Genomic DNA, 21,774 nt, shown 5'->3' on the forward strand with positions numbered 1-21,774 from the left:
AAAACTGACACCAGTTATAACAGGAAACAGGTTGTGAGGGATGAAAGCCGCTTGATGTTACTCAGCAAACTGGCACCCGTGGAGACAGGCACAGCGTTTCTGGGTCCCATTAGAAAAACCAACAACAGTTTTCTGTCTCTAGCTTCCCTTCTTATCAGAAGTAGCCACACCGGTGTGCACTCAGCTGTCACAACCAATGAATGCATGTGTGTGCATGTGTGTGTGTGTGTAAGAGAAAAAAGAGGTGACAGATTTTCTACTGGTGATCTGTTTTAATTGTCCCTCCTTGGCACCTTGCATTGCAAATGTATCAGTTGGTTATTTGATATTAATCCCTCTGGGCCTGAGTATTCTCAGGTGATTTGAAGGAAAAATAACTGCCCATTTTCTTTCATAGGAATATTATAAACATCAAGTCCTGAGGAATGTACAGATGTTGGATAGGAGTTTTCAGTAACCTTGCAGTATGGGGGAAGATTTTAAAATGCACATTTTAGATTGAAGGGAACTTAAAAATACAGTTTTCCCTCTGTATATGAGGGGGACTGGTTCCAGGATCCCCTTACATACCCAAATCCTCACATACTGAAGTCCTGCTGTCTGCTCTATGGAACCCACATACAGGAAAAGTCAGCTCTTGGTATACACACGTTTCAAATAATACAAATACTGTATTTTTCATCCACATTTGGTCAAAAAAAATTGGCGTGTAAGTGGACCCTCGTGTTATTCAAGGGCCAACCATACTACAAGAGTCAACTACCCAACAGGTTGCCTTGTAGAAGGGAAATTTGTCATTGCAGAAGGCAGAGCATAGACCAAAGGAGACATTCCTGCTTAATACTGAAAGGGACTCTGAGCTCCCTAACATATAAGTGAGAAACTTCCACATTTAGTTAATATTTAGCATCCCTCTTCCACATTCATCACTGCCTTCACTTTCAACTATTTGTGTTTGACATAATATTCACATTTAACTATAGGTCGATTGAGCATAGGTACCGTGTACTTAAGTCTGTGTGTTCTCTACAGCTATTCATTCTGTCTCACAGGTTCTGGATGCTCCATCTATTTGGTAACAAAAGTATGAACTGAAAATGATGTTCAAGTGTAGATCAAATAAATGTGATACAGCCAGTACAAACACTACTCCTGCTAGTCTCATCCTTTCTTGGAACCCTAAGCAGGAATTACATTGATTTAATTATGTTCATTTCTATGTTGCTGCAGTATAGGCATTAATTTATCTCTTTGCTTGATTTCTTCCCTCCCTGTTAACTACGGAGAAGGTTTCCTTTAAGCAGGTTATGGAAAGGAATGACTGTTATTTCAAAATACTTCACCACAGACAGGCGATCATTTTAGATAAAATCACTTAAGTGCAGTTATCCAAACATGTATTTCATTCTTGGCAATAAAAAAGCCCTACCCAATGCCCTGTGACCTAGAAACCAGAACTAGGAGATTTCTTCATGCAAATTAAATTTGTGTCACACTCATCAGTTACAAAATGGCAATGAAGGTTAAATGTGTAGCAGCAATGTAAAATAAAGGATTCTTATCCATATTTGTAGGATATGTCGATGTGGCTAATTAATTTTTGAGATAGTGTTCTTTGAAAGAGTAAACTTTGTGAATTGATTATGAAATGAGAAGTGCCTAAAGAGAGCTGAGAATGTAAAACAGGCACCCAGCTTGATTAACTTTACCAGCTTTAAAAAAATCCGTAAAATAAGGTAAAAGACACTGGAATTGATTTTATGGCAGTATTATAAACTCCAAGAACTAATTACATCATAGTAGAGTTCACAGCTTGTTTCTCTTCAAGTCTGTTTTTCATTTTGTATCTTAAATGGTAAAGATTCAAATCTTTACTCATAGAAATAGGGTTTTTTTCCCTTAAAAAGTAAACAAAATGTAAATAAAGAGAAGGAAAATTATGCTACTTTACATTGACGGGAATTTAGTGCTGCAAAACAAAATATCTTCTCTACTCTTCAGCTAATAGAGCTGAATTAATTAATACTCTCGACACTAATAAGAAAAAGCAGACCCAGAGAACATACCCGTTTCCTCAGATTGCAAGTAAGAGTGAGATTCCTTGAGAAGGAGTTTGCAAAAGCTGTATAAAAGTCCAGGACTTTGAGCAAGGCTTCCCGCTTGATGATGTGTAGGTCACAGTACGTCAGTGCCCGGACGTTCGCACACGCATGGGCAAGGGTGGTTTCCTTCCAGAAGATGTCTCCAAATACATCACCCTTCCCTAGAAAACAGTATAAGATACATATTCAAGTATCTAACACTGTTCTTATTGTAATCACTCTTGTTATTCAGTTTCATATACAGTACTGACCTTCTAGCATAATTTAGAGCTGAGGGTATAACCGCATTTATAAACACATAACAATATACAATGCTTTCATATAATATGTAAAGTAGCATCACCCTGAATTCAGTTATTGATGAAAATCTGGAGTGGCATGAATAAATGGATCCAACAGAGAAGCCAAACACCTCATTTTAACAAATAATTTCATTATCTTCTGCCACCTTAACTTTTCCTATTTTGACTAGAAGGAGCAAAGGTGACTTCTTAGTTTCATCCTTGCCTCTGGTCCTTCTGGTAAAGATAATAAAATGCAATATAGAAGGATCTGCTGTAACAGCCTTTATAAATCTAGGGCTGATCCAACATATATTAAATACACATTATTCAGTAACTATGTATTGTGCCCCAAGCCAATTAAAACTTGCCACAACTTAGTTCCCCAAGAATGCCCTTCCCTCTCTACCTAGCCAACCTTATACAGGTTCTCAGAGTCCAGCCCAAGAGCTCCCCATCCACAATTACAAAGCTGAAGGACCCAGGTTGAGTAAAACATGGAGACTCCACTGTATTATCCCATGAACAGTTCTATAAAAAGTGCTATACTATCATCAAATGTAGACGTCTTTTAAAAATTCTAGAAATCGCACAAAAATCACCTATTCACTTCAGAGCACTACCCACTGGTAGCCTGAACTCAACCATTTATCATTTGAAATCAAGTACTTAGTTGCCCAAATAAAAAGAACGAGAAAGAGTCTAAGGTTAAAGGTCCCAAAAGGCCGTTCTGCCGAGGCAGTTCCATAAAAGTCCCTGGTTTCTGAAGTGTAGTCAACTGCATTCTTTGTTCAACTTCTGCGTGAAAGGAAAAGTTTTAAAGTGAAAAAGACAGGGGGAATATATCCAGGAGGGAAACATCTTCCTAGAGGCACTCTGTTAATGATTTATTCTTTCTGCACTCAAACCACAGAGGTGAGCAACTATCTGCTGTCATCATGCAGATTAAAATCAGAACTAACAGGAAAAAAAAAAAAAGAAAACCTTTATCGGGGAATCTGCCCCGATATTCACGTAGGTTCTTTTCTATTTTTCCCAAGCGTCGGCCGGCTTGAGAAATAAAGGGACAGAGTACAAAAGAGAGAAATTTTAAAACTGGGCGTCCAGGGGAGACATCACATGTCGGTAGGTTCCGTGATGCCCCACAAGCTGCAAAAACCAGCAAGTTTTTATTAGGGAGTTTCAAAAGGGGAGGGAGTGTGCGAATAGGTGTGGGTCACAGACATCAAGTACTTTACAAGGTAATAGAATATCACAAGGCAAGTGGAGGCAGGGTGAGATCACAGGACCACAGGACCGAGGTGAAATTAAAATTGCTAATGAAGTTTCAGGCACCACTGTCATTGATAACATCTTATCAGGAGACAGGGTTTTGAGATCAACCGGTCTGACCAAAATTTATTAGGCAGGACTTTCCTCTTCCTAATAAGCCTGGGAACGCTATGGGAGACTGGAGTCTATCTCACCTCTGCAGTCTCCACTGTAAGAGACGACCACGCCCAGGGGGCCAGTTTAGTGACCTACCCCCAGGTGCGCATTCTCTTTCTCAGGGATGTTCCATGCTGAGAAAAAGAATTCAGCGATATTTCTCCCATTTGCTTTTGAAAGAAGAGAAGTATGGCTCTGTTCTGCCCAGCTCACCTGCGGTCAGACTTTAAGGTTATCTCTCTTATTCCCTGAACAATTGCTGTTATCCTGTTCTTTTTTCAAAGTGCCCACATTTCCTATTACTCAAACACACATGCTGTACAATTTGTGCAGTTAATGCAATTATTACAGGGTCCTGAGGCAATATACATCCTCCTCAGCTGACAGGATTAAGAGATTAAAGTAAAGACAGGCGTAGGAAATCACAAGGGTATTGACTGGGGAAGTGATAAGTGTACATGAAATCTTTACAATTTATGTTTAGAGACTGCAGTAAAGACAGGCATAAGAAATTATAAAAGTATTAATTTGGGGAACTAATAAATGTCCATGAAATCTTCACAATCCACATTCTTCTGCCATGGCTTCAGCCAATCCCTCCATTTGGGATCCCTGACTTCCCACAGCAGACCTTGTATCACCTTTAGGCCAGCCAGACAACCAGAGAGAAAAGAAAATGTGTAACCACAGAAATGAGAGAGCGACAAAGACAGTGACAAGACAGAAACAGAGAGGTTGAGTGAGTGAGATTACACATTCTTTGCTCACTTACGTAGTTGGGAAGCTCTGAGAGAAACATGGGGCTTGATTTCAAGCTTAAGAGGTACTTCAGGGTACAAAGAGAAAACATGCACATGACTGAAGAGGTGATTAAAACCACCACATGATCATGTGATCAGCATAAACCAACTATCATGAATATTTAATTAATCTTAAGCAATTCATTTGTTTCTGGACCCTCCAAAAATTCCTTTTAGTTCATGACACTGATGAGCAAATTAACCATCTAATAGCCATTTATTTGGCCAAGGAAGGGAGATCAGAGACTTGGTAGCCAAAGAAAGTCTCTAGGGTTATACGGCATCATAATAACCAAAGGCAGGTCAAGGTGGGCGGATCATGAGGTCAGAAGATCGAGACCATCCTGGCTAACACGGTGAAACCCTGTCTCTACTAAAAATACAAAAAATTAGCCTGGCATGGTGGCGGGTGCCTGTAGTCCTAGCTACTCAGGAGGCTGAGGCAGGAGAATGGCGTGAACCCAGGAGGCAGAGCTTGCAGTGAGCCAACATTGTGCCACTGCACTCCAGCCTGGGCGACAGAGTGAGACTCTGTCTCAAAAAATAAAATAAAATAAGATAAAATAAAATAAAATAAAATAAAATAAAAAAACCAAAGGAACACTTTAGCTATAGAAACTCTACCTCCTTTTATACAGATGAATTTCAGAAATCTGTACACAGTATTCTCTTCGAACTAGTAATCCCAATTATAGGCATTTATTCTAATTGCATAACAAGAAGTGCCAAATTTATTTATAAAAATGCTCACTGAAGTGAAATTTATAATCGCCAAAAATTAGAAATAAATGTCAATAAATAATGAAATATTATGCAGCCACAAGGTATCATAAATTTTACAAAGTGACATGGAGGTTATATAAGGTTATATAAAATAGTAAAAGCAGGATATCAAACTATACATACAGCATAATCTCATTTTATGTACCCCATCTCCCCACCCCCAAACATACACACATACATGCACACAAAGCACAGAAGTAAATGCATCAAAATGGTAGGTCCTCTCTGCATTATGGAACAATGTATGGTTTTTATTTTGTCTTATAATTTGTGTAATACTTTGTAAACAGAAGAGATCAACAACTGTTATATTACCACAGTTCTTGATGGTACCAAAAAAAGCCAGGTTTTAAAGGGATGCTTTGATCTACCTCTTATTTCTTTTCCTTTTTATTCTCTTTCCATAATGGATTTTTCCTTCGAGATAGAAAAAAGGTTACATTTCTCTATGATTCATTTCTGTATCATTTTCTCAAATTGTCAATTATAACCCTTTACCCATTTATGAGTGCTCATTACTTTTCAGCTATTTGGTTTTCATATACGGTACACTTAAGAATAATCAATGCTTTTGACTCAGTATTTTCACTTCTGAGAATCAAAAGATTAGAACTACTGCATGTAATATTCACTATAGTGTTATTAATGATAATCCTAGATTTTTTTAAAATCCTATATGTCCAATAGCTATGGCAATTGTAAAAATATGTATAAAATATCAATGTCCAAAGAATTAAACAGCTTTTGAGATAACATGCAAAAAATTCCTAACTTATGTTAAGAAATAAATATATAAAGAATAATATGAATATGGTTACAACTATAACAAAATACATAAAAATGAAACTGAGGTGCCAAGACTAAAAGAATTGTCAATTAAGAAATCTACTTTATCTTCTTTTCTTAAGAAAATTCTCTTGATAGAACCAAAGTATAATGTATTTTATAATTATATGTTATTACATATAATTTATTAGTCTGTTCTCACACTGCTAATAAAGAATGAAGACATACCCAAGACTGTGTAATTTATAAAGAAAAGAGGTTTGACTCACAGTTCTACATGGCTGGGGAGGCCTCACAATCATGGCCGACGGCACATGAGGAGCAAAGTCACGTCTTATATGGTGGCAGGCAAGAGCGCTTGTACAGGGGAACTCCCATTTATAAAGCCATCAGATCTCAGGAGATTTATACATTACCATGAGAACAGTATGGGGGAAACCACCCCCATTATTCAATTATTTCCACCTGGCTCTGCCCTTGACATGTAGGGATTATTACAATTCAAGGTGAGATTTGGGTGGAGAGACAGCCAAACCACATCATTATACTATGTTATATAAATTTGTCAATGGATATAAATTGAGCTAAAAGTCTAAAGGAATACAAGACTAAAAGAAAATGCATTTAAATAATAATAGCAACTAGATTTAAGTGGTGTGTTTATGGGTCTTTTTTTTCCTACTATATGTTTTCCAAATTTTTCTACATTAAAAAACAGCAAACCATTTTCACCGATGTCTTTCATTATACTTCCTAATAAAACTGAATTCATAAAATATATACATAGACTTGTAGATTGTAAATAAATATTCATTGATTATTAAGTGCATTGTCAACAGGTAAAAGGTACTCAAAATATAAAGGTAATTTCTTCTTACCAATATGGGCCATTTTTAATTACAGAAGCATTCAAATATCTGTTATATATTTTATTTAACTTAACTGATGAAATTAAATTCTTACACTATTTCTACCTAAAATTTTTAAATCTAAATTATTACATTAAATTACTATGTTTTTGGTATCATGGGGAAATAAAAAGTCTATGATATAGTAAGAATAGCAATAAACTAGAATATGAACTCATGATAAACTTTATTTCCTGCTCCTCTCCCAAAAAAGTTTAGAAAAGCATAGCAAAATTAACAAAAGTAGATAATTCTGCCCCCAACATCAGAATTCACTTTGTGTAATAAGCAATACTAATTGTTTCACTACATAGAATTTTCATTGGGATATGCAATATGTAAACTGGATATTAAGCTAATCAACCATTTCAAAGTGTGTTTACTTTGTTGGCTTTCTATGTCACCTATGAGGCAATCAATTCACAACAAACTTTTACCGTGTTTCTGGGACTATGGTCATCTTTTAAAAAAATTAATTAATTTACCAGCCAAATTAAAGTTGGTTAATGTCTTTCTTCAAGCATATTACGCACATTTACAGTAAGTCATCCCAGAAATCATAGGCTGTGAAAATGTGGTGTTAAGCATGAAATATCTAACGTGCATGCATCTAATATGCATGGAATAGCTAATGAAGAAACACTTTTCTTTATTGTACAAAAGATTTTGCACACTTTCAGGGCTGGGAATTCCGGTTCATCTACTTGACTACAGAACATTTGATGCTGGTTTTTAGGTCAGCTCCCGCTGGGTACAAGTAGTCTCTGCTATAAACATTTTAGAGCTAGAGATAACTAACCTCCCCTCAAAAGTACTAAAATTAGTAGAAAGCTTGGGCTAAACATGAAAGTTGTTGTTTGGTCTATTTATATTTTCTCAGTTCTTTTCATCAAGTCTTATGAAGTATTTCACTGTTAAACTACAGGAAAAAGGATTGTAAAACAGAGATAAGTGTTAAAGACTCATATAGTAGGAAACTGGAACATTTAAGACAAAACAGAGACAGAGTTACAACATAATTAAAGGAGTAATACAGACTATGGTATGCTTAGGGATTATGGTCCCCTAAGGGGCTGATTTTATAGCCAGATTTATTTTTTCAAATGTGAGACACATTATTTGGTGAGTTAATGACATGAATAAAATAAATGCATAAAAATTACCACAGTTAGGCAGGGAACGGTGGCTCATGCCTGTAATCCCAGCACTTTGAGAGGCCAAGGTGGGCAGATCACGAGGTCAGGAGTTTGAGACCAGCTTGGCCAACATGGTGAAATCCCATTTCTACTAAAAATACAAAAATTAGCTGGGCACAGTGGCGGGTGCCTGTAATCCCAGCTACTCAGGAGGCTGAGGCAGGAGAATGGCTTGAACCCAGGAGGCGGAGGTTTCAGTGAGCCGAGATCACGCCACTGCTCTCCAGCCTGGGTAACAGAGCAAGACTCAGTCTCAGAAAAATAAATAAATAAATAAATAAATAAAAATTACCACAGGTATTCATCAGTGAGAACTGCTAACTAATATCTAACAGGTCCCAAACAAAATATCATTTGAATTTTACTTAGGTAGTTTTCTGTGAGTTTAGGGGTGTGATAGTAGCTCTATTTGAAGATTTTTCTATACAATGAACTTAATCCATGGCTTCACTTCTTTTTTTAGTAAGTTTTATTGTATATACTTGAGATTTAACATGTAACATTATGGAATACACAAAGATAGTAAAATCACTATAGTGGATCACTATAGTGAAACAAATTAACATGTCTATCATCTCACATATTTTTTATTGTGTGTGAGACGAAAGCAGCTAAAATCTACCTATTTAACAAAAATTTGTATTACAATACAGGCATAACCCTCATTTTATTGTGCTTTACCTTACTGTGCTTGGCAGATATTATGTTTTTTACAGATTGAAGGTTTGTGGCAACTCAGTGTCGAACAAGTCTATCAGCGTCATATTTCCAAAAGCATGTGATCATTTTATGTCACATTTTGGTAATTCTCACAGTATTTCTAATTTTTTCATTATTATTATATCTGTTACGGAAATCTGTGATCAGTAATCTTTCATGTTTTTGTTGTAATCGTTTGGGGCCACTACAAACCACACCCATATAAGATGGCAAACTTAATCAATAAATATTGTGTGTGTTTTAACTGCTACACTGATCTATCATTCTCCAACTCCCTCTTCCTCTCCTGAGGCCTCCCTGTTTTCTGAGACACAATAATATCGAAATTAGGCCAACCAGCAACCTTAAAATGGCTTCCAAGTGTTCAAGCAAAAGGAAGAGTCACAAATCTCTCACTTCAAGTCAAAAGGTAGACATAATTAAGCTTAGTGAGGAAGCCATGTCAAAAGCTAAAACAGGCTAAAAGCTAGGCCTCTGGCATCAAACAGCTAGCCAAGTTGTGAATGCACAGTAAAAGTTCTTGAAGGAAGTTACAAGTGCTACTCCAGCAAACACATGAATGACAAGAAAATGAAACAGACTTACTACTGATAAGGAGAAAGTTTTAGTGGCCTGGATAGAAGATCAAACCAGCCACAACATTCCCTTACGCCAAAGCCAAATCCAGAGCAAAGCCCTAACTATCTCCAATTCTGTAAAGGCTAAGAGAGGGGAGGAAGTTGCAGAAGAAAAGTTTGAAGCTAGCAGAGATTGGTTTATAAAGTTTAAGAGAAGGAGCCATCTCCACAACATAAAAATGCAAGCTGAAACGCAAGTACTGATATAGAAGCTGCAGCAAGTTATCCAGAAGATCTGCTAAAATAACTGATGAAGGTGACTAGACTAGACAACAGATTTTTAATGCAGATGAAACAGCCTTCTATTAAAAGAAGATGCCATCTGGGACTTTCATAGATAGAGAGAAGTCAAAAACTGCCTTCAAAACTTTAAAGGATAGGCTAACGTGTTAGGGCCTAATGCAGCTGGTGACTTTAAGTTGAAGCCAGTACTCCTTGATTATTCCCAAAGTCCTAGAATCTTAAGAATTATGCTAAATCTACTCTGCCTTTGCTCTATAAATGGAAGAACAAAGCCTGGATGACAGTGCATCTGTTTATAGCATGCTTTACTAAATATTTTAAGCCTACTGTTGAGACCAACTGCTCAGAAAAAAAGATTCGTTTGAAAATATGACTGCTCATTGACAATGCATCTGGTCACCCAAGAGCTCTAATGAAGATCTACAAGACGAATGTTGTTTTCATGCCTGCTAACACAACATCCATTCTGCAGCCCATGGATCAAGGAGAAATTTTGACTTTCAAGTCTTATTATTCAATAAATATATTGTGTAAGGCTACAGCTGTCATAGATACTGATTCATCTAAAGGATCTAGACAAAGTAAATGGGAAATCTTCTGGAGAACATTCAGAATTCTAGATGCCATTCAGAACACTTGTGATTCATGTGAGATGTGAGAAAGCCAAAATATTAATATTAACAGGAGTTTGGAAGAAGTTGATTCCAACCCTCATGGATGACTTTGAGAGCTACAGACTTCAGCGGAGGAAGTAACTGCAGATGTAGAAATAGCAAGACAATTAGAATTAGAAGTGGAGCCTGAAAATGTGGATGACTTGCTGTAATCTCACTATCAAACCAAGAGGTGAGAAGTTGCTACTTATGGATGAGCAAAGAAAGTGGTTTCTTGAGACAGAATTTACTCTTAGTGAAGATGCTATGAACATTGTTGAAATGACAACAAAGTATTTATAATAGTTCATAAACTCAGTTGATCAGACAGTGGCAAGGGTTTCAGAGGACTGACTCCAATTTTGAAAGAAGTTCTACTGTGACTAAAATGCTATCAGTCAGCATCACATGGTATAGGAGGAATATTTTATGAAAGGAAGAGTCAATTGATGCAGCAAATTTCATTGTCATCTTAGTTTAAGAAATTGCCACCTCTATTCCACCCTTCAGCAACCACCAATCTGATCAGTCTGTATCTGTCAACATCAAGGCAGGACTGTCCACCAGCAAAAAGATTACAACTTGCTGAAGGCTCAGATGATCATTAGCATATTTTAACAATAAAATATTTTTAAATTAAGATATATGCATTGTTTTTCTAGACATAATGTTATTGTACACATAATAGACTAAGTATAATGTGAACATAACTTTTATATTCCCTGGGAAACCAAAAAATTGGTGACTCTATTACAACATTGGCTCTATTATGGTGGTCTGGTACCAAACCAACAAAATCTCGGAGATATGCCAGTACAATATTATTAGCTATAGTCTTCATCTATACATTAGATCTCTAAAAATGTTCATCCTACATGTGTGCTATTTTCTATCCTTTGACCTACATGTACTCATTTCCTCCCACCCTACTCCACATCGCCACCACTGTTTTATTCTCTATCTTTGTATATTTGACTTTTTAAAAAGATTCTACATATAAGTGAGATCATGCAATATATTATTTATGTGTCTGGCTTATTTCACTTAGCATAACATCCTTAAGGTTCATCCATGCTGTGGCAAATGGCAGGCTCTCTTTCTTTTTTAAGGTTGAATAATATTCCATTGCATATATATACCACATTTTCTTTATCAATTCATCCATCAATGGATACTTAGGCCGTTTCCGTATTTTGCCTATTGTGAATAATACTGCAACAAACATGGGGGTGCAGATATCTCTGGGAGGTGATAAATTCATCACCTTTGGGTATTTACCCAGTAGAGGGATACTGGGTCACACAGTAGTACTATTGTCAATTTTTTAATAAACCTCCATATTGTTTTCCATAATGGCTGCACCAAACTACATTCCCACCAACAGTATACCAGGATTCTCTTTTCTCCACACCCTCATCAACATTTATTATATCTAGTCTTTTTGATAATAGCCTTCCTAACAGGTGTGAGGTGATATCTCATAATGACTTTAATTTGCATTTCCCTGATGATTAGTGATTTGAGCACCTTTTCATATACCTGATGGTTATTTTCATGTTTTATTTGGAGAAATTTCTGCTCAGGTCTCTTGCTCACTTTTTAATAGGGTTATTTATTTTCTGCTATTGAGTTGTAAGGGTTCTTACATATATGTGGTTTGCAAATATATTTCCCAGTCTATAGGCTGCCTTTTCATTTTGTTGATTGTTTCCCTTGCTGTACAGAAACGTTTTAGTGTGATGTAACCCTATTTATTTATTTTTGCTTTTATAGCTCAAGCTTTTGGTGTTATATCCAAAAAGTCATTGCCAAGGCCAATGTCAAGGTGTTTTTTCCTGTATGTTCTCATCAACGTGTTTTATGGTTTCAAATCTCACAGGCGTTTTATCCATTTTGAGTTAATTTTTTTTTTTGTATGGGTGGAAAATAAGGTCCTAATTTTATCCATTTGCATGTGGAAATCCAGTTTTCTCGGCATCATATATTGAAAAAACTATTAATTTCCCATTGTGGTCTTTGGCACCGTTATTGAAAATTAGTTGACCATATATGTTTGGATCTATTTCTGGGCTCTCTGTTCTGTTCTACTGCTCCATGTTTCTTTTTTATGCCAGTACCATACCGTTTTAATTACTAGACATTTGTAATATAATTTTAAATCAGGAAGTGTGATGCCTCCAACTTTGTTCTTTCTCAGTATTGCTTTTTGTCTATTTGGGATTTTTCTACAGCTTCACACAAATTTGAGGATTGTTTTCCCTATTTCTTTAAAAATGTCATTGGAATTTTGATAGCAATTGCTTTGACTATGTATATTGCTTTGGCTAGTATGTACATTTTAACAATATTAATTCTTATAACCCATGAACATAGGACATATTTCCATTTATTTGTGTCTTCTTCAATTCTTTCCTTCTTTTTTTTTTTCACTGTTCCTTGTGGAGCAGGGCTAACTTATTAGTAGTACACCCAGAGTCAGCCAATTACTTTCATCAATGCTTTATAGTCTTCTGTGTACAGATATTTTACCTTTTTGGTTAAATTCAGTCCTATGTATTTTTTGTAACAATTGTGAGATTTTTTTCTTGATTTCTTTTTCAGCTAGGTCGTTATTTGCATATAGAAATGCCACTAATTTTTGTATGTTGATTTTGCAACCTGCAACTTTACTAAATTTATTTATTAGTTCTAACAAGGTTTTTGTAGAATCTTTGGCTTTTTCTACATATAGAATCATGTCATCTACAAACAGAGATAATTTTACTTTTTTCTTTCTGTTTTAAATGACTTTTATTTATTTTTCTTGTCTGATTGCCTTTGCTAGTACTTCCAGTGCTATATTGAATAGAAGTGGTAAGAGCAGGCATCCCTGCCTTGTGCTGGATCTTAGTGGAAAAGTCTTTGGTTGTTCCCCATTGATCGTGATGTCATCACTACTAGACCATCATATAGGAAATGCTTAATGGAGTTCTTCAACTGGAAAAGAAAGGATAATAACTACCAAAATGAAAATATATGAAAGTATAAAACTCACTGGTAGAAATAAATACACAGTCAAAAGCAGAATGTTCCATTACTATAGTAGTAGTATGTAAATCTTCCAAATCTCTAGTACGAAGGTTAAAAGTCAAAATGGTCAAAAATAATCATAGCTACAGTAAGTAACTTACAGTAAGTAAGTCACAAAAAGGAAAAAAAAGGACCTACAAAATAACCAGGAAACAATGACAAAAGGGCAAGAATAAGTCTTTACCTATCAATACCCTTAAATGTAAATGGATTAAATTATCCAATCAAAAGACAGGGTGGCTGAATGGATATTTAAAGAAAAATGATATTCAACTATATTCTACCTATAAGAACTATTTTAGCTTTAAGGACTGAACGTTAAAGAATGGAAGATATTCCATGGAAACAGTAGCCAAAACAGAGCAGGGGTGGCTATATTTACATCAGATAAAATATATTGCAAGTCAAAAACTGTCACAAGAGACAAATAAGCTCATTATTTAACGATAAAGGCATCAATTTATCAAGTATATAACAACTGTAAATATATATGTACCCAACATTGGAGCATCAAAATATATAAAGCAAATATTAATGGACTTAATGGAAAAATGCATAGAGATGCAATAATAGCACAGGACTTCAATAACCCACTTTCAACAATGGATAGATCAACCAGACAAGAAATTAATAAATAAATACTGGACTTGAACTGTATTCATTTTTATTTATTAGTTGGCCCTTCACTATAAGTTATCATTGCAATTGGCTCATAAACTTCATTATAATTACATAGGCCCAAAAATATTCATTTATAGATGAATAAGACTATACGATTTTTAACTATATTATTTTAAATGGACTTCAACTATGTACAAACTGCAAGGGTCATAAAGTAATATTTTAAAAAGGAAGAACAGAAAGAACAAAACAATGAGTATTAAAATTAAGAAATTATATAGGTTTATTAGAATAAAATCTTTTAAAACATTTAGAAATGATGTCTGCCAGTCTTCAATGATTGATGTCCAAAGTCATTATGTTAAAAATGATCATCGATGCAAGCTTGAAGACATTCTCAGAGAAGCAAATAATAATTCTTATCTACTAAAAAATAACTGATTTAGCTTGTAGATTTTTTTTTACACATATAAAGAATGAGCCAAATAGCACTTATTAAGCACAAGTAAAGAGAAGGTTTCCTGACATCAGTAAGAAGCTACCTTTAAGGAGGTAGAAGAAATGATACTAAACATGCTGATTATCCTGAGTTTGGCACTATTAGTGTTAAGAACAAATTGATAGCATATAAAAATCCAAATATATGCCTAAATCAAGAAAGGGAACGGCATATTATAAAAAAGAAATCCATGCAAAAGACTAATTTGGAAATCAATTACATCTTGAAACTCTCCTGTTTTCTTTTTCTAAGAAAACATTTAGAGTTGAAGCCTACGATACTGTTCATATTATAACGAAGTCTTACAACTTTTGCAACTGTGAAGTATGAGAAATAATGGCTGTCTTTTCTACCTCATTCAATTAATGAATCTGACATCCTGACTCAATCCTAACTCTAACCTATGATGCAATAATCTGACTTCTGAGTATGTATCCAAAAGTATTGAAATCAAAATCTCAAAGAGATATCTGCACTCTCATGCCCATTGCAGCTTTATTCAAAATACGTAGACATGGAAACAACCCCAGTATTTATCAGCAGATGAATGGATAAAGAAAACATGGTGTATGCATACAATGGAATATTATTCAGCCTTTGAAAAGAAGAAAATTCTGTCATTTGCAATAATATAGGTGAACCTGGAGAGCACTATGCCAAACAAAATAAGCCTGTTGCAGAAGTACAAATATTTCATGATTCCACTCATATGAAATGTCTACAATAGTTACATTCATAGAAGCAGAGATTATAATAGTGGCTGTCAGGGCTTGGAAGATGGGGGAAGGGACAGTTTTTGTTCAATGGGTATACAGTTTCAGTTATGCTAGAGGAATTAAGTTTTAGATATCTGCTGTACACATAGAGCCTATACTTCACGACAGAGTACTGTGAACTTCAAAATTTGTTAAGAGGGTAGATCTCATATTAAGTGTTCTTACCATGAAAAAAAGGACAGAAGAAAGCTATGGGAGTTTTAGGATGTGTCTATTACCTTGATTATGGTAATGGTATTAAGAGTGTTTGCATATATACAAACTCATCACACTGTGTGCATTCAATATATGTAGATATGTGTGTATCAATTATACCTCAATAAAGCTGTGTTGCTGTGATAGAAATGTATATAAGTATGGGCAGTGATCACAGAAGTGTATAGGGAAACAAAAAGCAACCACAGGGATAAAGGAGTGAGATTCAAAGCACAGGTTTTCTTTTTTTCTTTTTTGTATTATTGTTACTTGTCTTCTGTTTTTCCTTTACCTTATGCTATATTATTTATTTATAAAATAAATGCTACCACTTAAAAAATTTTTTTAAGTTTTTTGAATTTTTTGTTCAAAAGTTGAAACATTTGCTTTATGCTGTGGGGGGATAGGCAGATTTCAGGAAATAGAAATCTGGCTCTCAAGAAGTCTTTAATTTTGTGAGTAAGAGAGACAGACCAAAAAAATTACAAAATAGAAGAAAATGAAGTAAGTGTATACAGATCAGGATAAGCAAAGCACAGAAGAAAAATATTGTTTTTAATTTAAAGAAATTAGGAAAGACCTCACAAAGAAAGAAAGCTTCATTTCCACTTTAACATTTCCCAACTAAGTAGACTCTGAACTCTTCCATAACCCAGATGAAAGAGGAGAGTGGAATGTAACATTCCTATCTTGTGTTCTAAGAACTCATGACATTCACACTGCGGGCTCAATTCTCCTCAGTCCTAAACACCTTCCTCACCCAGTCACATGGAGAAGGACAGTATTTATAGATACTCAGTAGCTGATTTAGCCAATTCATACTTAACTAAGTACCTTAGGTAATATCTGGTGAAGGGGTTTTTGTAATGTATACTGTTATGGTGCCTAATTCTTGGCAGTGGTGTTGGAGAAATCTTTTTTAAAAAATAAAAAGAAATAAATTGGTAAAGGTAATATAGGTACTCTATTTTCCATTAAGATTAAACCAAATAGTTGTAGTATAATTTCAAAATTCTATTTCAAAATTCCTGTTAACCAGAGCATCATTTTTTTTGGTAATTTGATGGGTAAGACCATGCACATAATGTCAGACAGGTCTGGATTAAAATCCTGTACCCACCAATTACTTATTAGCTGTGACCCAGTGAGAACTACCTGATATTACAGAGTTTCAGTTGCTTCCTCTGTAAGATGACTATAATAATTACTTTCTTCACAGGGTTATTAAATGACTTGGTATAATAATGTATACAAAATAATGAGCACTCCATTAATAATTATTGGTATTTTAATCAGACTTTCAAAGAGGCCCAAGTGTATTTTTCAAAAATATACTTTAAAAGTTTGATAAGGAATATTAAAATCAAAATGTATCTGTTGGCTTTACATTTTACTTAAGTGGCTGGGGGCTCATTTACTAATGAAAAATATGATTTTCCTTTCTTTAAATCCCTTTTAATTCTTAAATGTTTATGTATTAATTAAATTAATTCAGATTTATTGAATCATTCATTCTAGTTGATGACAAAAGCAATGCCACTTTAGGAATTAAAGCTAAATTTCCTTCAACGGATGTAATTTAAAAGTTTTCTTATTATGGTCAACCAGCAGGTATAAGTTAGATTCTTTCTTGGTACTGGGGATCCGTGATGGAGAACAAGAAAGGAGCAACTTATCAGAGAGCCGTGTGTGGTCTGAGATACTTAACACAGTTTCCCCCTCAATTATCTTTGTTCAAATTGCCTAGTTAACAGTAGGAAAATGTTTCTTCTGCCTATAACAGATCTAAACTAAAGTTACAGGCTTTTGAGAAATGCATTTTACTATAAACCTCTAGACAAAGGAGGAACAGAAGGCATAGAGGAAATTGGCAAGTGAGTCAACAGAACACAACGTATTTTTCTGGGTACCCAGAACTGAAACAATTATGAAAACAGTTTGTTGGCAAAGTATAGTAGAGTTGGCCCTCCATACCCGTGGGTTTCTCATTAATGGATTCAATGAACCACAAATAGAAAATATTTGGGGTAAAAAATGGATGGCTGCATCTGTACTAAATGTGTACAGATATTTTTTCTTGTCATTATTCCCTAACCAATAAAACAACTATGTACATAGCATTCACATTGTGTTGGGAATTATAAGTAACCTAGAGATGATTTTAAATAAACAGGATGATGTGCATAGGTTGTATGCAAATACTACACCATTTTACGTAAGGGACTTGAGCATCCTCAGAGTAGGGTCTCTGTGAGGGTGTCCTGAAACCAATCCCTTGTGGATACCAAGTAACAGCTGTATTAGCTAATCTGTCTCACTCACACTAGCCTTTACTGAGAACCTATTGAAGAGATCCTATCATAGATGACAGAGAGACAAAAAGGAACAAGAAATTTCAAGTGGTCACCGTGCAGTGGGAGGATAAACAGGGGAAGGATAAAAATAGGAGGTACCAAGAACCCTCTATAGGCATCCAAGTGGAAGCACAGAATAGAGGCATCTAACCCAGACTAGGGCAATAAGGGAAAAATAAAATAGAACAAGGAAGCAAGAGACAAATCACTAAAAAGGAGAGAAAAAGTATTCTAAATAAAGGAGCAGTATATGCAACAGCCTGCCAGGAAGAGGGAACTTTGTTAAACTCAGGAAACTTCCTGCAATTCAGTACGGTGAGAACAGGGTAGGGATAGACAATGACACAAATCAGGCTGGAAAGGAGAGCAAAAGCCAGACCCAAATGGCCCCATAGGCCATGCTCGTAGTTACATTTTATCCTCAAGATACTGGAAATACTAATGAGGAGATTGACACAATTATATCTTAGGAAGATTATTGTGGTGGCAGCAAAACATTGAAATGGAGGTTGAAGCTGATGATAGATTTATTAACTCCTGACCTCAAGTGATTCGCCCACCTCGGCCTCCCAAAGTGCTAGGATTACAGGCATGAGCCACCATGCTGGGCCTACAGTGGATTTTAAATAACTGATTCTACTTAAAATAGAATCTTAATTCAAGTGCTAAAGACTCTCTTCCGTATTAAGTTGATTTAATTATGTTATTCCTGTCCTCATTTATGCTCTTTATCCCAACCCCATAACAATTTCAACCCCTCCATCCAAACCATACATAAAACAAGCATAGCTCTCTTGAGAATTTGAAGTTACAATTAAAAGACTTAGATAGAGATTGTCTTAGTTTAATAACTCTAACCCTATGATTCTATGATAGATTTATAAGCAGGTAAGTCTAATGACTAAGATGGTAGTCATGGCCCATGTGAAGCCGGAAAATCTGAGACAGGTCTTGGTTAGTTTAGAAAGTTTATTTTGCCAAGGTTGAGGATGCACCCGTGACACATCCTCAGGAAGTCCTGACGACATGTGCCCAACGTGGTCGGGACACAGCTTGGTTTTATACATTTTAAGGAGATATGAGACATCAATCAATATATGTAAGAAGTACATTGGTTCGGTCTGGTAAGGCGGGACGACTTGAAGCAAAGGCAGGAAGACTGGAAGCAGAGAGGGAGCTTTCAGGTCACAGATAGGTGATACACAAATGGTTGCATTCTTTTGACTTTCTGATTAGCTTTTCCAAAGGAGGCAAATCAGATATGCACCTATTTTAGTAACTTTGAATAGAATGGAAGGCAGATTTGCAACATGAATTTTGCAAAGTCTCACTCTGTCGCCCATGAATTTTGCAGTTTCCAACATGAATTTTCCTTAGTGATCTTGAATTTTCCTTAGTGATCTTGGGGGCCTAAAATATTTTCCTTTCACACCCAGGACCAAAATTTTAAGAGCATTGACTGTGGTAAGGGATATTAAGAACAGGATTAAAAGATACCAAGGGGATAGAATAAATTAGTTTTGAAGGGTGATAGAGGGAGGGTTTGAAGTTTAATCTAAACTACCAAGATTGTTAAAACTCATATTTTATTCCAAAACCTACAGGCTGAGGAACTCTAAAAGTGTATATTTTGAACCATAGAGAAACAATGTTATAATCACTGCTTAAAATGTTTAAATCAAGACAAGTATGCATGTTTTTAAAAGCAAACTGATTTGCCGTTTATAAAAATATCTGAATTAAGTAATTTCATCATCATAATATATAGAACAAATCTACATGTTTCACAGTTCAGCATCTAAAACACAGAAGTATGGGTGCAAAAGAAAATAATTTTCTGGAACTTGGGAAAAACGCTTTTAAGGATTTAAACTGCGAAGCACTTGACTTCTAACAGCAAGTGCACAGGAAGAAATATAACTACAGCATAAAAACCACATTCTCACAGATTCTCAAAATAACGAAATATTATTCATTCACATCTCATTTTTTCTTTTTGTAATAAAAATAAGGAGATTGTTAATTTTGAGCAGCGTAATTTATAAATTTTCTTTGATAATGCACACATTTATAATTTTTTTTTTTTTTTTTTTTTTTTGAGACAAAGTCTCACTCTGTCGCCCAGGCTGGAGTACAGTGGCGTGATCTCAGCTCACTGCAACCTCAGCCTCCTGGGTTCACGCAATTCTCATGCCTCAGCCTCCCAAATACCTCCCAAATACAGGTATATGCGAGCAAACCCAGCTAATTTTTGTATTTTTAGTAGAGATGGGGTTTCACCATGTTGGCCAGACTGGTCTGCAACTCCTGACCTCAAGTGATTAGCCCACCTCAGCCTCCCAAAGTGCTAGGATTACAGGCATGAGCCACCATGCCCAGCCTACAATGGATTTTAAATAACTGATTCTACTTAAAATAGAATCTTAATTCAAGTGCTAAAGACTCTCTTTCGTATTAAGTTGATTTAATTATGTTATTCTGGCCTCATTTATGCTTTTTCCCAATTCCATAACAATTTTCAATCCCTCCATCCAAACCATACATAAACAAGCATAGCTCTCTTGAGAATTTGAAGTTACAATTAAAAGACTTAGATAGAGATTGTCTTAGTTTAATAATTCTAACCTTATGATTCTAATAATCAATGAACACAGGTGAGAAAAGACAAAATGAAAATACAACAAAACAAATGTCTTAGGAGCAGGGTCTATTGTTAGCAGGGAAATATCATTTTTATAACCTCAGAAAGGCACAATATACTTGTCAAGACATTGAGAAGTAACCTGGCTATTTCAGCCATACCAACAAATCTGTTCACATTAAGTAATTATAGGATAGGAACTAAAAAGGAATAAGACATTAAAGAATATAAAATATTATGTATGCATCATGAACTTAATTTGGAATTCTTTGTGTTTTATAAAAAGTGGGAAGGTCAGAAAAAGGTGGAGGTGTAGGAACAGAAAGAACTTTCAAAGAACTTCAAATTGAAAAAACACATGAACTGCAATTATATTTCATATGCCCTATTTAGAAAAACATCTTGAAGCCATCCTCCAGTGTTAAAGGAGGTTATTTGTTGACTAAATTTTTTATCTTTCCATTAATTAGTTATGCTTCAGAACTTACTCATTAAACTCCTTAGCACTTTTGACACACTAAAGAATTATGTGCCTATCGAGAGACTGTTTAGTGGCAAGAATCCAAAAAGATGAAACTGCATCTGTTTTTGGATTCAGAGATTCTAATTAATTTTAAAATAACCTCCCTTCTCTACCTTTTAACTGGCAAAAGAATCAGTGTAAGAGATAGCAAGGCCTTCTTATTTCTCCTATCAGACTAATTTAGGCAAGTTCCCATTTTTGTAAGGTGTCCTCAGATGTGAGGGATGTAGGGGTTTTGTTCCTCTCTGACCCTTGCAAGATTAAAAGCAAAGAGCATTAAACACGATGGCTTTTGGCATATTTCAATGCCAAAGGCCACAGTTGAGAATTAAGACAAAACAATCATAAATAATCTGTATACCAAATAACACAGCAGTAAATGTTATATAGCATAAACCACAAGAGATGCAAGGAGACATAGATAAAATGCATGAATAATAAGATATGTTAACCCGCCACTCTCAGTACCAGGGCAAATCAAAAAGATTTAAAAAATACATAAAGTTGGGCTGGGCACGGTGGCTCACGCCTGTAATCTCAGCACTTTGGGAGGCCGAGGCGGGTGGATCACCTGAGGTC

At 35.4% G+C, this 21,774-nt stretch overlaps 1 protein-coding gene across 1 annotated transcript in view; it reads right to left on the reverse strand.

The window, feature by feature from the left end:
* Positions 1 to 21,774, reverse strand: part of KCNH5 (potassium voltage-gated channel subfamily H member 5) — a 339,516-nt gene that overhangs the window by 72,518 nt on the left and 245,224 nt on the right. Inside the window, exon 10 of the mRNA XM_024231784.3 lies at positions 2,067 to 2,263. Within this exon, the coding sequence (XP_024087552.1) occupies positions 2,067 to 2,263 (197 nt within the window). The remainder of the gene's footprint in view (positions 1 to 2,066; positions 2,264 to 21,774) is intronic.

The sequence above is a fragment of the Pongo abelii genome, chromosome 15 (genome assembly GCF_028885655.2).
Source record: "Pongo abelii isolate AG06213 chromosome 15, NHGRI_mPonAbe1-v2.0_pri, whole genome shotgun sequence".
Taxonomy (NCBI): domain Eukaryota; kingdom Metazoa; phylum Chordata; class Mammalia; order Primates; family Hominidae; genus Pongo; species Pongo abelii.